This window comes from Canis lupus, chromosome 18 (assembly GCF_048164855.1).
Source record: "Canis lupus baileyi chromosome 18, mCanLup2.hap1, whole genome shotgun sequence".
In the NCBI taxonomy this organism is placed as follows: Eukaryota; Metazoa; Chordata; class Mammalia; order Carnivora; family Canidae; genus Canis; species Canis lupus.
In genome coordinates, this window is record NC_132855.1 from 55,286,593 (window position 1) to 55,302,883 (window position 16,291).

The following is a 16,291-nucleotide window of genomic DNA, read 5'->3' on the forward strand; positions in this document are numbered from 1 at the left end:
CCATGGTTCTGCTTTTGACATTGTGCTTTAAAGACTTAATCTATGGGATCCCTGGGTGGCGCAGCGGTTTGGCGCCTGCCTTTGGCCCAGGGCGCGGTCCTGGAGACCTGGGATCGAATCCCACGTCGGGCTCCCGGTGCATGGAGCCTGCTTCTCCCTCTGCCTGTGTCTCAGCCTCTCTCTCTCTCTCACTGTGTGCCTATCATAAATAAATAAAAGTTTAAAAAAAAATTTAAAGACTTAATCTAGGGGCTACTGGGTGGCACAGTCTGACACTCTTGGTTTTAGCTCAGGTCATGGTCTCAGGATCATGAGATTGAGCTCTGTGTCAGGCTCCATGCTCACTGTGGAGTCTGCTAAAGTTTCTCTCTGCCTCTCCCACTGCCTCTCCTCTTGTTCATGCCCTCTTCTCTCTTTCTCTCAATAAATAAAACTTAAAAAAAAAAGACTTCTTAATCTAAAGATTGTATGCATATACAGGATGTTGCATATAATATATACATAACATACATATGTGTAATATATAAAATAACAATGATTGGTGTGTAATATATCTAATATGTATATATGATATTTCATTTATTCTTAGGTATTTTATTTTCTTTTTTTACCTTAAATTCCCGAATACACCTACTGTTCACTTTGTCACTTGGTGTGAGGTAGAAGTATATCTCCTTGCTTTTCTCCATTGTTTGAAATACTATCTTTATCATATTTTTTTTTTCATATTTTTAAAATCATATATATACTAGGACATTTATGTTTCTTATTGTTTTATTGCCTCTTTGTTCAAGTTCCAAACATGTAACTTTATGATAATTTCAGTATCTCGTAGATTATTCTTCTTTTTGCATATCCATATTCACTTAAAATTTTAATTATTTGCTATAATTTCCTTTTCTATTTTTCAGGAACATTTTAGTGGATAAACCAAATGACCAGTCTTCAAGGTGGTCTTCAGAGAGCAACTATCCTCCCCAGGTAATATGGTAGCTCCTGATACCATATTGACATCAGTTATCTAGAATCCATTAATAATTTATTCAGTCTTTGAAACTGTGAGATAGGTTTTTATTTCCTTTTTTTATTTAAGTGTTGGAAGAATTTTTATTTCATAGGTAAATACAGTGTGGAATTTGATGAAACAGACTTTTACTTCTGTCTACTGGAGCATTTATTAATTTTTAAAGATTTTATTTATTTTAGAGAGAGAGAGAGTGTGTGCATGAGCAGAGGGAGAGGAAGAAAAAGAATCTCAAGCAGATTCTGTGCTGAGGGCAGAGCCCTGTGCAGGGCTCACTCTTACAACCCTGAGCCAAAATCAAGAATTGTGCGCTTAACCCACTGAGCCACCCGGGCACCCTGTCTGTTGGAGCATTTAAAATCTAATATGTATTTTTTCCATATTACTAATGATACAAAATTAGGTTTCTTGATACTTTTTGAGGAAAATGTTAATGAAAAGAACCTGTTGGGATCCCTGGGTGGCGCAGCGGTTTGGCGCCTGCCTTTGGCCCAGGGCGCGATCCTGGAGACCCGGGATCGAATCCCACATCAGGCTCCCGGTGCATGGAGCCTGCTTCTCCCTCTGCCTATGTCTCTGCCTCTCTCTCTCTCTCTCTCTCTCTCTCTCTCTGTGACTATCATAAATAAATAAAAATTAAAAAAAAAAAAAGAAAGAAAAGAACCTGTTAAGTTACCATTACTGTTTTGAGCAGTAACTGATCTCAGTGCTGATCTGAGCAGAGGTTGTGACTTCTGTACTTAAATGACTCAAGTCATTCTGTAAAGGTTTAAGGAAATGTTAGTAAGTTGAACTTTGACTCAGTGACTCAATGACTGCCTTTTAGGGAAAGTATACTTAATATAGTTTATTATTTTACTAAAGTGATATATTTAGATGATGTCAAGACCATGACCTAAAAAGAAAAGACCATGAACTAAACTCTTTCCTTGACAAGTAGTATCTGAGGTCATTTGAATTTAAAAATAGTCATTCTTCCAGTTATATACTTTAAGCATTAAAACTTATGTCCATATCCTTAAGGAAATGAATGCTCTGATAGGTAAAGCAGATGAAAGGATAAAACTTATTTTTTTTATTCTAGTGTAATTTTTGGAAGTGTAGTCTCTATACTTATTTTTCCTTTTATATATATTTTTTTAATGGTTTGCATACCTTTTGTGGTCACCTGGTGTTTAAATGTTCCATTGCAGGGGCACCTGGGTGGCTCAGTCAGTTAAGCATCTGACTCTTGGTTTTGACTCAGGTCATCTCACGATCTTGAGATCAAGCCCTGAGTCAGGCTCTGCTCTCAGCAGGGAGTCTGCACGTCTGCCTCCCCACCGCACACCCCCCACCCCTCCCTCAGCTAGTGCACATGTGCACCCATGCTTGCTCTCTTTCTCTCTCAAATAAATAAATAAAATCATTAAAAAAATAAATGTTCATTGTAAAATATACATCCAAAGAATACATACTCATACTTTTTATATATAGTATAAGGCGTAACAAAACAAATAGCTACTTATTCATCAGTTGTCTTTAGAAATATAAAATATCCATGACCTCTTGTGAGCCCCATCTAATATTTGTCCTCTAACTCCACCCCAATCACTATTATTTCATGCTTTGTTAAGCATTTTCTTACAGTATCATATATGTACATTTATACATGTGCTATGATTTAAATTTTATCTGGCTTTGACTTTATATAAATACAAGTTGAATCACTCATTATAAATCTTGATCTGCTTTTCTTTTGTCTTACGTTAAAGTATTAATGTTGCTGAATATTATTGTAGTTTCTTAATTTTCACTACTATATAGTATTCCAGTGTATAAGTATGCCAAAATGTATTTATCCGTTTTGCAATTGATAGGTGTTTCAGTTTTTTATAGTTTTTTGCTATTATGAATAGGCTGCTGTGAACATTTTTGTATATTGTCTTCTAGTACATATGTGCAAAATTTTCTTTAGGATATATACCTTGGAGTACAGTTGTTGAATCATAGGGTACATGTATGTTCAGCTTTTATCAGGTAATGAAAAACTGTTTTACAGAATGGCTGTATAATTTGTACTCTCACTGACAGCATATGAAAGTTACTGTGCATTGAATTCTCTCCTTCACTTCTATGGCGGATTTTGCCAATCTGTTAGATCTTTCATTATAACTCACTATGCTTTTAATTTGTATTTTCCTGTTTATGTTCAAGCCTTTTTGCTTGTGCTGGTGGGTTTACTTTGTGTACATTGTTGGTGGGCGCCCCCCACCTTCTGCACACTGAAACTGAATACATTGTGCTTTTAATCATGTTTTTCTTATTCACATTTTGATTTTACTTAATTTGAGCCCTCAAATTTGGGGTGTGTGTGTGTTTACTCAGTTGTTTTTATGTCTTACTAATGAATTATATATAATGTTTTTATTATTGAAACAGTGGTAACCTCTTTACTATGAAATTTCCTCTGTTTATTATGGAACAGTATTTTGAAGGCAGTAGTACTTAATGTCTTTTTATTTATTTATTTGCTTATTCATTCAGAAATTACTTACTAAGCACCCATGGGTTACCAAACTTTACAACAGTGAATTAACTATTGTCTTTCTTCTGAGCCAAGAAATACCGTCAATCAATTAATATTCAGTGTGATAAGACCTAGAGTAGAAGTTACTTAATGTATTTATGATTTAAAACAGACTAAGTTATCATGGAAATGGGTAACATGAATCTATTTTTCTTCATTGTAATTACAACTCAAATATAACTGGGGTTCCATGTAGTCATCTCGAAGACAATAATCTTGACAGAAAAATATAATTGAAAGTAATTTCAGTTTTTATTTAGTTTTGTGGGGAACTGCCATATGGGATGGAATGGGTATAATTTTAATATAGAGATACATAGCAAGTAGTCTTGTATTCCTAGAGAATGGAGCTAGGTCTATAATACTAATTCTTTCTCTTTTTTCAAACCATATTCTGAAAATTACTAAAAGGGCTGAATTTTTTTTTAAATATTTTATTTATTCATGAGAGGCACAGAGAGAGAGAGGCAGAGATATAGGCAGAGGGAGAAGCAGGATCCCGTTATGGGACTCCATCCCAGGACCCCGGATCACACACTGAGCCAAAGGCTTAACCACTGAGCCACCCAGGTGCCCCAAAGGGCTGAATTTTTAAAAGATAGACACATAAAGTTTATGAAAACTGGGACCCAAAATGGATTCATTAGCACAAGTATAAAACAAAAGGAATCCCTACCTCTGTGGGTTATTGTGGGAAAAGTTGCATTGGCACTGAGTAGAGGAGGAGAAAACTGGTCCCTGAGAGGTTTCAGCAGTGTATTGTTTATATTTGGTAATCAGATTCTTAATACTTGGCTATTCAAGAAACCTTAATAGTGTGATTTTAGTTTTAAGTGGGTTAGATGGATAGTGCTCTTAAGGTTCTCAATTGAAGCAAGTGCGAATCCTCTCTGAAGATTTTCTCAAGGCTTTTCTCAAGGCTTGAGGTAGTTAGCATAAATCATTATTCACATACACAAAGGTAACCAAATGTACCGGGAAACAAGGTACCAGTAGTAAAACTAAGAAGGAATGATAGCAGAAACCTGCAAAAATGTTAGGTATAGAAATCAAAAGCAGTGAAAGATACCAAAATGAAAATAATTAACATACTGTATTTAAGGAAATAAGAGATATTTTTACCTTTAAAAAGTGATCTCACAAAAAAAAAAAAAAAAAAAGTGATCTCACAGGGCAGCCCAGGTGGCACAGCGGTTTAGCTCCGCCTTTGGTCCAGGGTGTGATCCTGGAGACCCAAGATTGAGTCCCACGTTGGGCTCCCTGCATGGAGCCTGCTTCTCGCTCTGCCTATGTCTCTGCCCCTCTCTCTCTCTCTCTCTCTCTGACTCTCATGAATAAATAAATAAAATCTTAAAGATCTTACAAATTTGAAGAAAGAACCAAATAAACTTAAAAGTATAATAACAAAAATTATTTGTGACCAACAGTCCAACTAAGGAGGATGAAATAGCAAGAAAAAATATTTTTGAAGGTACAGTGTATTGACAATAAAGAAGTAAAGAGTGATAGGGCCACAATTGAGGAAAATACAGGAACCCATAGAGGGGAAACACTTTTAGGACCACTTTTCCACTGGGTTTCTATTGATTTCTGAAGAAGTGGTTAAGATACTGGAAAGCTGAATAGCACTTCTGACAGACTCTTGAGGCCAGGAAGATAAAGATGAGGAATCAGAGCCAGGAATGTGATAGATTAGCAGGTTCCATACTCTGGGTTAGGACCTGAAGCTATGTTTGAGGAGTAAGGTGAGCCAGAGATACTCTGGCCCTTATAGGGACTGAAGCCCAATTTCATGTTATCTCAGTCCTTGAAATTCAATTAAAATAATCAAGAAGTGGTAGTATCACTAGTCATGGGCCTGCAGCAAATACACCTCTTCTAGAGGAAGATAATATCCTAGGCGTCAAATTATTTTTAGTTTTCTGTATTTGATATCTACCAAAAATAACAGTTTACAGATAATAGAATTTTATTTTTTTAATTTTTTTTTAATTTTTATTTATTTATGATAGTCACAGAGAGAGAAAGAGAGAGAGGCAGAGACATAGGCAGAGGGAGAAGCAGGCTCCATGCACCGGGAGCCCAATGTGGGATTCGATCCCGGGTCTCCAGGATCGCGCCCTGGGCCAAAGGCAGGCGCCAAACCGCTGCGTCACCCAGGGATCCCAGATAATAGAATTTTAGGTACAGGTTTTAAAATAATTGCCCTTAGGGTGTTAAGGGAAAAAAAGGAAATCAAAATCATTATTGAAAAATTTGCAGGGGATCCCTGGGTGACTCAACAGTTTAGCACCTGCCTTTGGCCCAGGGCATGATCCTGGAGTCCCGGGATCCTGGAGTCCCGGGATCCTGGAGTCCCACATGGGGCTCCTTGCATGGAGCCTGCTTTTCCCTCTGCCTCCCCCGCACCTCCCCCCTTGTTTCTCGTGAATAAATAAATAAAATATATTTTTTAAAAATTTGCTTGAAACCTCATGCAATATTGTTAAAATAAATAAATACATGAAAATTAAAAAAAAAAGAATTTTGCAGAGAATTGGGAACTATTAAAAAAAAAAAAGACCACAATAGAAATGAAAAATTTAGTAACCCAAATTGCAAATTGCAGTTATGAGAATAAAAAAGAATTGTCCAAAAACATTCTAAAATGTAATGTGCTTTATGTAAAATGGCAATATTATTGTCCTAGATCACTGAGAAAATAATTGTCAATAATATTAATTTGACAGATACAAAAAATTACTTACCTTTGTAGTTTAATAATAAACTACTACCTGACTTACATATTTCAGAGCACTTAAGAGGGTACTCAGGATATATAACTTAGTTCTGTTATTTTAATTTTGGATAAGTAGAATCCTTATTTCATGAAGTGTTACCATTAATTAGTGCCTTACATATATTTCTCCATATTTGTTTTTAGCGATCTACCTCCCCAGTGACCATATGGTAATTGTAAGGATTTGGTGCATGTACTAGCTACTTTACTGCCCTAAAACTGTGAGAAGTATTTCTATTTCTAACATGTTTTGGTTTTATAGATCATTGATTCTGTTATTCGCAGTAGTTATGTTTTATAAAGTTGCCATGAACTCTGCACTAGTGAATACTCAGCCATTGCTCCTAGGGGAAATACACAGTTAGACTCCTGTGTGTCTTTGGTGATAACGTTTTTCTCTACTAATCAGTATATAACCTTACTTCATGTATGTTTGTTTACAGGCACTGTATGTTATATGTATCATTTATTCATTAGCGTTGAATTTACAGCCATAGTACTATCAATTCATACTTGAATGAAGCTTGAGATAAGAGTCCAAAGAGAATGGATCTCAATATTAGTGAGTCTTGCCACAGGGAAACCAGAGAGTTTTCACAAAGTCTCAGGATCTACCTGATGGCATGTGGCAGACTCTTGAGGAAACTAAGGTTTTGACACCATTAGATTTAGCCAGAGAAAAATGAACATGTTCTAAGAGAACTTCCACATAGTTTTGTGTAGTCATAGGTCCTGTGACTCAGAAATGCTCACATAGAGGTGGCACCATTGGACTCCCATTTCCCTAGCTCTAGGTGCTCCCTTTGCTGCAGGGATGCAATGGCCTCTTCATTAGAACTTTTCAAGCCGGTTTAGCGCCTGCCTTCGGCCCAGGGCATGATCCTGGAGACCCGGGATCGAGTCCCACGTCAGGCTCCCTGCATGGAACCTGCTTCTCCCTCTGCCTGTGTCTCTGTCTCTCTCTCTCTCTGTGTCTTTCATGAATAAATAAAATCTTTAAAAATAATAATAATAACTTTTCAAGCCAAATGGGCACTGAAGGAATGATTGAAGTTTCTCTGGGGCTCAGGGAACTTCTTTGAAATTCCTTTGGAAAGGGGGTATTACTGCCCCAACCTGACACATATTTCCTCTGTAAGGCACATCACAGAAACATTAGATATCACTTCAGCACTCTACTTGGGGATCAAAAGATGTGACACAACATAGATGGTGCAAAGGACATTTGTTTATAGTGTAGTAGAGTTAAACCAAGAAGGTAGAGCCTTGTTTCACCTTAGCTTGGAGAGTAGGCATTGGGCAATTCAGATTTTTTGCCACTCTGTGCATGTGTGGGAATGACTATGGAAGTGCTGCAAGTATTGATTTTGATGCTGAAAATAAATTTTAGTGAGTAGGCCAATTCATAAATAAGGAATCCACAAGTAATGAGAAGTGACTCTACTGTAACTAAAAATTCATTTATCATGTCTTGAACAGATCTGAGAATCAGAAAGAAAAAAGAAGACTCCAAAAAACTGAAATCGTGAAATTTTAGGTTCTGAGAGCCTTTCCTAGGATCTCCTTTTGTTTTAATGTTACTTTATTTGGTTAGTATGTATGTATGTATTTATGACAGAGAGAGAGAGAGAGAGAGGCAGAGACACAGGCAGAGGGAGAAACAGGCTCCATGTAAGGAGCCCGATTTGGGACTTGATCCCCAGATGGCAGGATCATGCCCTGAGCCAAAGGCACATGCCCAACCTCTGAGCCACCCAGGTGTCCCACCCTGAATTTCTGACTTCTTATCCCTGATTTCTAGACTCAAAGGACTCATGGTTAGGGCAGCCCACCCAGATAATCTCTGTTTTAATTAAAGTGAACTGATTTGGAACCTTAATTATATCTATCGTAATTCCTTCACAGCACCTGGATTAGTGTTTGACTATCCGGGAGAAGGTTTGTGTACATCGACCAGGAATTATCCTGCAGTAGCTTCTCACCTTTTGTCTGTAACTTTCATTCACTCAATTCAGTATGTGCAAATTTAGTGGCTGCTGTATGTTACACTCTCTTGTAGGTGGTTGGAGTATATCACTAAGGAAAATCAGTGAGATATAAGCAGGACACATATTCTGCCCTCATAGAGCTTATTTTTTGAGGAGAGAGAAAGACAATACACAAAATAAATAATGTATTAAGAAATGAAAAGTGATATTGCAGTAATCCCGGCAAGAGATTTTGGAAGCTTTTGACTGGGTGGTGGTTACCCAGGTGAGGAAAACTGACTATGAAAGCATTTTGAAAAATGTAAAATCATATGTATACATTTTAAAGACTAAATACAAAAGTTGAATATTGCTTCTCTTTTCTCTTCTGACTGGTATTATTTTTGACTAGGAAGAAAAAGTAGGGGAGATTCTTGATTTGCTCTGTTTTGTATACCTTCTGTCTCTATCACATATTGTTGTAAATAATCTACCACTGATCTATGGAAACTAGGGTCAGAGAGTTCACCTTTCTAAAATTGTGTTTATTCATCCATAAAAATAAGGTTTTAGGGTTATCATGTACTCTTAGGTGTTTTATTTCTGGATTTCTAAATTTTATATTTTATATTATCTGTAAGTCGTTTTCTAAGGTAGTGGGTAAATCAAAGTATAGCTCTATTACTAGTTAACATCACATCTTTTTTTTTTTTTTTGATAGCATAAATACTTATTTTGTATCCATCATAGAATCATAGGACTCCTTTCATTCTACTTCGTGTTGTGGTTAGTTGTTAGTGTGTATTTTCCTCATTAGATTGTAAGATCCTTGAAAAGTAGCATTCTATCTTACTAATTTCTATATTTCCCTTTCAGTGGTATCATGGCGAAGCTGGGAAGTTTGTGTTTGCTGTTTTAAAAAAAAAAAACAAGTATTATGTAGAAAATCAATGTTCTTTAGGAAATGTGGGTGGTAGATTCCAGTCTAGTTCAAATGTTTGACGCATTGTGCAGTGTCCAGCAGGCAGATGTCACATTAGTGAGTAATTATATTTATCTAGGAATGAAATCCAAATATTTTTCTTTTGATTTATGTCTATTGTTTTCTCAAATGGCTACTAAGTTATCAGTACATAAATATTTATGAAGTTGTTTGGACCTAACTACCTAATAAATAGAACTGTTAATATTTATTTTGGCCTTGGATGCCATATTATCTATTGCTGTATAATAAATTACCCCAAGGATGCCTAGGTGGCTCAGTGGTTTAGCGCCTGCCTTCGGCCCAGCGTGTGATCCTGAAGACCCGGGATTGAGTCCCACATTGGGCTCCCTGCATGGAGCCTGCTTCTCCCTCTGCCTGTGTCTCTCTGCCTCTCTCTCTCTTTCTGTGTCTCTCATGAATTAAAAAAAAAAAAAAATCTTTAAAAAATAAATAAATTACCCCAAACTTAGCAGTTAAAATCAAGCACTTACTGTTTCACACTGTTACTGAGGGTCAGGGATCTGAAAGTGGTTGAGCTAGGTGGTTCTAGCTGAAGGTCTCTTGGAGGTTGTAGTCACTGTGTTGGGCAGGACTGCATTTATCTCAAGGCTTGCGTGGGGTTGGAGGAGTTGCTTTCCTGGTTCTCCAGCTTGTAGAGTGCATTCTGTGGGATTTCTCAGCCTCCATAATTGTGTGAGCCAGTTTCCATGATAAATCTCTTATGTATCTTTCTGTCTGTCCTGGTGAACCCTAATTCCCAACTGTCTTCAACTTTCATTGTTCCCCAACTCTGCTTTCCTGTTTTTTTTACTTTCCTGTAGCTGCTGCCTCTCCTCTAAAAAAAGCAATTAGCCCATCATACTCAGAGCTTTGGAGCAAAGACCTACTTTACAGCTTTTTGGCTCCCCTTCTTTCTCTGAGCATGCGCTTCCTTTTTTTTTTTTTTTTTAAAGATTAAGCCTGCATTGGGCTCCCTGTTTGGAGCCTGCTTTTCCTCCCTCTGTCTGTGTTTGCCTCTCTGTGTGTCTCTCATGAATAAATAAAGTCTTTAAAAACAAACAAACAATTACTTAAGTTATGCCTGTTAAAAACAACGTGTATGATATTCCACTTATGTAAAGAATGTGTGTGGGACACCTGGGTGTCAGCAGTTGAGCATCTGCCTTCGGCTCGGGGTGTGATCCCAGGGTACTGGGATCGAGTCCTACGTCGGGCTCTTTGCGTGGAGCCTACTTCTCCCTCTGCCTGTGTCTCTGCCTTTCTCTCTCTCTCTCTCTCTCTCTCTCTCTCTCTCTCTGTCATGAATAAATAAATAAGATCTTTAAACAAACAAAAAAAAAAGAATGTGTCTGTGTGAGTGCATAGAGGAATTAATACCAAAATGGTGGTGGTGGTAGTAGTTATATCAGGATGGTGAATTTGTAATTTCTTTTAAATTTCATTTTTATACTTTTAAAATCTATTTTTAAGTTTAAATTTAAGCCATTTTCTTTGTGGTGTGGCACAAGTATTTTGAGACCTAATGAGAAAACATGGTTTAATGTAGAATCATCTGTGCTGGTGGGAAGTTAATATAGCATGAATGAAAACCCCATAAATGCTTTAAGATCGTAATCATCAAAAAAAAAAAAAAAGATCGTAATCATCAGAATATTTTATTGGAGTTACTGACACTGCCACGGAAAACCTATTTTTCAGGGTGACTGGTATGTATCATAGGGTTGGTTAAAATGTATGCTTAGTTGCACAGTCTTTCCTTAGGAAAAATTAGATCATAACTCTTGTACTAAAATTATAAGCTCCTTCTGAAGCAGTTTAAGTAAAAGTATGATTTTAGGTAATATCCTTTGCTTTCTGGGGCCAGAGAAGGCAGTTAAGATTGTTTAACAAATAACAGGCACTTCTTTCTGCATAGTCTAAGCAGGTCAGAGGAACTTTAGTAATTATCTAATATAGTTGGTGTGTGTGTGGTGGGTGGATAGGAGTATATTCATTTTTGTAATACCCAGATTATTCTTTTTCTGATGAATCATAACAAGAATATCAGAAAATGTACAAAGCAAGGAAGGAAATATAAGAAAATATGTGAATTTCAGTATAATTTTTAGTGTAAAACTAGGATACCAGTAAATTTATAAAGTGTCTTAATGGTATTTTGTTCAAATTTGTAAAACAAGCATTGTATATTGTATAATACATTTTTTTTATAAATTTTTTTTTTAATTTTTATTTATTTATGATAGTCACAGAGAGAGAGAGAGAGAGAGAGAGGCAGAGACATAGGCAGAGGGAGAAGCAGGCTCCATGCACCGGAAGCCCGATGTGGGATTCGATCCTGGGTCTCCAGAATCGCGCCCTGGGCCAAAGGCAGGCGCCAAACCGCTGCGCCACCCAGGGATCCCTGTATAATACATTTTTAACTAATGTTAATTTACATGGACCTTAAGTGTACGGTATTCATTTTGAAAAATGCACACATAAAAATAATTCTATTAAGATATAAAATGTTTCTATCCCCTCAGAAAGATCCTTTCTGTCTCTTATTGGTGAATCCCTATGTATCTCACCTTCCATACAGAGGCAACCACCGTTTAGGTTCTTTTGGCATGGATTAATTTTACCGGTTCTAAAATTTAATATAAGTGGAGTCATAGAGTAATGTATATATACTTTTATTTTTTTATTTTTTTTATTTTTTTTATTTTTTTATTTTTTTTTATATATACTTTTATATATGACTTTTTATGCTCAGAATGTTTTTTATGTTCATCCATGTTGTGTGCATCAATATTACATTCTTTTCATTACAGAATACTATTCTGTTCTATGGCTATACCGTAGCTTTTTTTTTTTTTTTTTTTAAGATCTATTTATTTTTGAGAGAGAGAGCAGGAGATGGGGCAAGAGGGAGAGAGATTATCTAAGCAGACTCCTGCTGAGCACGGAGCCCAATGTGGGGCTTGATCTCATGAACCATGAACCAAGATCATGACCTGAGCCAAAATTGAGTCAGTTGCTCAACCGAGCTACGCAGGCACCCTGTACCCTAACTTGTTTACCCATCCTTCTGTTTATGACCATTTGCATTGTTTCTGTTTTTGGTGATTATAAATAAAGCTGCATTCTTTTTGAAGATTTTACAACTAATATGTATTTTTTATTCTTCTGGGTACATATCTAGAGGTAGAATTACTGCAGTATAAGGTAGGGATATATTTATGTGAAATTATCAGACTGCCATTTGCTTCAGAGCCTCACATTTAAACACTTAGCATTGACACACATTTTAATTTTAGTGGTTATTGTTGGTATGAAGTGGTTTTAATTTATAATTCTTCAGTAACTAATGATTTAAGAACTTTCTTCCATTTGCTTACTGGCCGTTCATTTATCTTTTTTGTGAATTCTTTTATTTACTTTTTAAAAATGGAGCTGTTTGCTTTTTTATTGCTGAGTTGTAGGAATTGTTTATTTTTCTGGATGTAAGTTCTCAGATATTGAAAATATCTTCTCTAAGTCTGTGGCTTGCTTATTTATTTTTTTTAAAGATTTATTTATTTTAGAGAGAGAATCATGCATGAGAGTGCAATTGAGGGGAGGGTCAGAGGGAGAGAATCTTTAAGAGGACGTCTCCGTGAGCTGAGCACAGAGCCCGCTGCAGGCCCAGTCTCAGGACACGTTAAATCATTACCTGAGCCAAAAGCGAGAGTTAGATGCCTAATGGACTGAACACCCTGCTATACCTTACTTATTTTCTTAATATTAACTTTTATAATTTTTAAATAACTATTAAGGGATTGACATATAATAAACTTCATATTTTTAATGTACAATTTGATAAATTTTTATCCATGTACCTTCAAAAATACTACCATACTTAAAATATTGGGTAGACACATCTGCTACCCAAAAGTTTCCCGTATTTCCTTTTGTCTCACCTACCTCCATCCCCATCTCTAGGCAACGACTGATCTGTATTTTTTCACTGCTGATTTATTTGCATTTTCTAGGATTTTAAGTAAATGGAGAGATACTGTATTTCTGTGGAAAGATCAGATTCCTTTTGTCTGATTTCACTCAGATTATCTTGAAATTCATCTGTATTGTTTGTGTCAGTAATCCATTCATTTTTGTTGCCTAGCTGAATTCTCTTGTATCTTACATATCAATTTATTTATCCAATTACCTATTGATGGACATTAGATTGTTTCTAGTTTTTGTCTATTAACAAATAAAAATGCAATGTAAAGGAATGTATAAGTGTTTGTGGTTCTAATTTGCATCTTAAGAATGTTTAGTGAAGTTGACCATCTACTCATATGCCTGTTTTGACTTCTCTATATGTTCCTTGGTAAAGTGACTATTCAGACGTTTGTTCATTTTAAAATTATGTGTTTTGTGTTTTCTTATTATTGAATCTTGAGGTTTTTTAATGTTTTGTGTAGAAGTTATTTACCAGATATTTGATTTGGAAATATTTTCTTGTCTTCTGTATTCCTCCCTCCTGGCTCCAACTTTCTCTCCTAATATTAGGGGGAATCTTTACTAAGTACAATGCTGGCTGTGGATATTTTATAAATGTCCTCTATCAGTTGAGAAAGTTGCCCTTTTTAAAAAAAAAAAGATTTTATTTATTTATTAATGAGAGACAGAGAGAGAGAGAGAGAGAGAGAGAGAGAGGCAGAGATACAAGCAGAGGGAGAAGCAGGCTCCATGCTTGGAGCCCGACATGGGACTCGATCCCGGGTCTCCAGGATCATGCCCTGGGCTGAAGGTGGCGCTAAACCACTGAGCCACCCAGGCCGCCCATGTTGCCCTTTTTTTGTATAGTTTTCTGAGGGTTTCTAGTCCTGAATGGGTATTGATTTTATTGTTGTCGCTCCACAACTTAAAACCCCTTTGTGTTTCTCTACTCCACCTAGACTAGAGTCCAGATTTCATAATATGGTCATATGTTACGCTCTTTTCCAGCAAGATAGTCTGTTCCTCTAACTTAGACTGGCCTTGAGATTTGCTTGACTACCAGGAAATTCTACGAAAATATTACTGCAGCTTCTGAGCAAGGCCTTAATAGGCTTTGTAGCTCTGTTCTCTCTTAGAACTCTGAAAGCGCAGTGCTCTGAAGAAAGCCCACCTGACCTCCTTAAGGATACAGTCTTACATGGAAAGGTTTAATCGTCCCTGTGAAGTTCAGCTTCTTCCTCACTTCCACCCCAACTAAGTCCATTTCTCCAGCTGAGATAGCAACATGATTGAGTCTAGGATCTACTTACTACTGGAAGAACTGTCCATTGAACTCACAGAATCATAAAACCTCATAAATCACTATTGTTTTCAGTCATACATAGAGATGGATCTGGACTTTTCTAGTTTTGTTTCTTTGCCAGCCCTTCCGATCAGAGTAAATGATATTTCCATTTACCCTGTTAACTAGAGTTAGAAGCTAAATCATCATCTTTGATACCTCTCGGTCCTCTTCCTACATCCAGCTATCACTAAATTCCATTTATTCTGTCTCCAAAATACGTCGAAGCTGTCTAATCCTCTTTGTCTCCTACCATTCTAGTCTAGGTCTTCATTTCATCTCATCCTTGAATTACTGTAACAGCATCCTAACTGGTCTTTCAGTTCAGTCTTTGATTTATTCTCCATAAAGCACATTGTGTGTGTGTGTGTGTGTGTGTGTGTGTGTGTGTGTGTAATGTTAATCAGATTTGGCTTTCCATTATGTTTAATAGATCTCATCGTGTTTCTAAATCACCCTTCTTATAATGGCATAGAATGCCCTGGTGACTGCCTACCTTTTCAGTTTTAACACATACCACTTGACATTGCTGGTTTTATGTAATAGGTTGAGTAGTGACTATCCCCCCACCCCCAAAGGATATATGGAATCCCAAAATGTGACCTTATTTGGAATAAAGATCCTAGCAGATGTAATTAAGTTAAAGATCTCAAGGTGAGATCATCCTGGATCACATTAAGCCCTAGATCCAATGGGGAGTATCTTTGTCCAACACAGAAAGACACCAGGAAGAAGGCCGTGTGAACCTGGAGACAGATTGGAGTTACACTGGCACAAGCCCAGAACATTGGGAGCCACTAGATACTAGAAGAGGAAAAGAAGGATCCTCTCCTAGAGCTTTCAGAGGGAAATGGTCCTGCCAACACCTTGATTTCAGGCTTCTGGGCTCCAGAACTCTGAGAGAATAAGAGCCACCAAGTTTGTTGTAATTTGTTATGGCAGTTTGAGGAAACTAATAATACAGTGTCTCATCCTTTAAGTCTCAGTTCCCTTGAAGCACTTGTACTGCTAAACCCATCTAAAGCTCTAAAGTCCTACTACACTAGCTCCCTTCTCCCATTTTCTTCCTTTATATCACCCTGTTCCTTATAAATTGTAATTATTGATGTGATTAAAAAGGATTTTTAAAATCACCTTTCTCACATTGAAAAAATATCTCAAGACTGAAATTGTGAACAAGTTTTGAACAGTAAAAATTTTTTTTGTTGCTTAATTCTGTGGCTGAATTTCAAACTATCGTGATAATTCTTTGATTTTCTGTGTGTGTTCCCCCTTTGAAAAAGAGATTGTGGTACATTATATTTTATTTAAAAATTAATATATTAACACATATATTCTAAAGTTGATATATAGTCAGGGTGGAAGACCTTCCTCTGCATGGTGTTCCTTCTAGCTGGACTTAGAATCAAATTGCCATGAGACAGATTAACAGGAGAAAATGAAATATAATAGCTGTACATATGGGGAATCCACGCAGACATGAAATTCCAAAGACAGTGAGGCAATGTGAAGCTTACAAGAGCTAAGGTGAAGGGTAAGTTCTAAGGGTACAAAGGGGAGAAAGTTCATTAGTAAGAAGGTGAAAGGAGATGTTTGGAAAAACAAGGTTTCAGTGTTATGCAGATAAGTTCCTGAGGTAAAGGGGAGCCTCTGTTAATTACT

At 36.7% G+C, this 16,291-nt stretch overlaps 1 protein-coding gene across 10 annotated transcripts in view; it reads left to right on the plus strand.

Annotated features, from left to right (window-relative positions):
• MKLN1 (muskelin 1) overlaps nt 1–16,291 on the plus strand; it is a 211,454-nt gene that overhangs the window by 88,488 nt on the left and 106,675 nt on the right. For 9 of the 10 annotated variants that reach the window (XM_072784601.1, XM_072784605.1, XM_072784602.1 and 6 more), the window contains one exon: nt 912–981. The exons of the other annotated variant lie outside the window; for it this stretch is intronic. In XM_072784601.1, the coding sequence (XP_072640702.1) occupies nt 912–981 (70 nt within the window). The remainder of the gene's footprint in view (nt 1–911; nt 982–16,291) is intronic. 10 annotated transcript variants of the gene reach the window in all.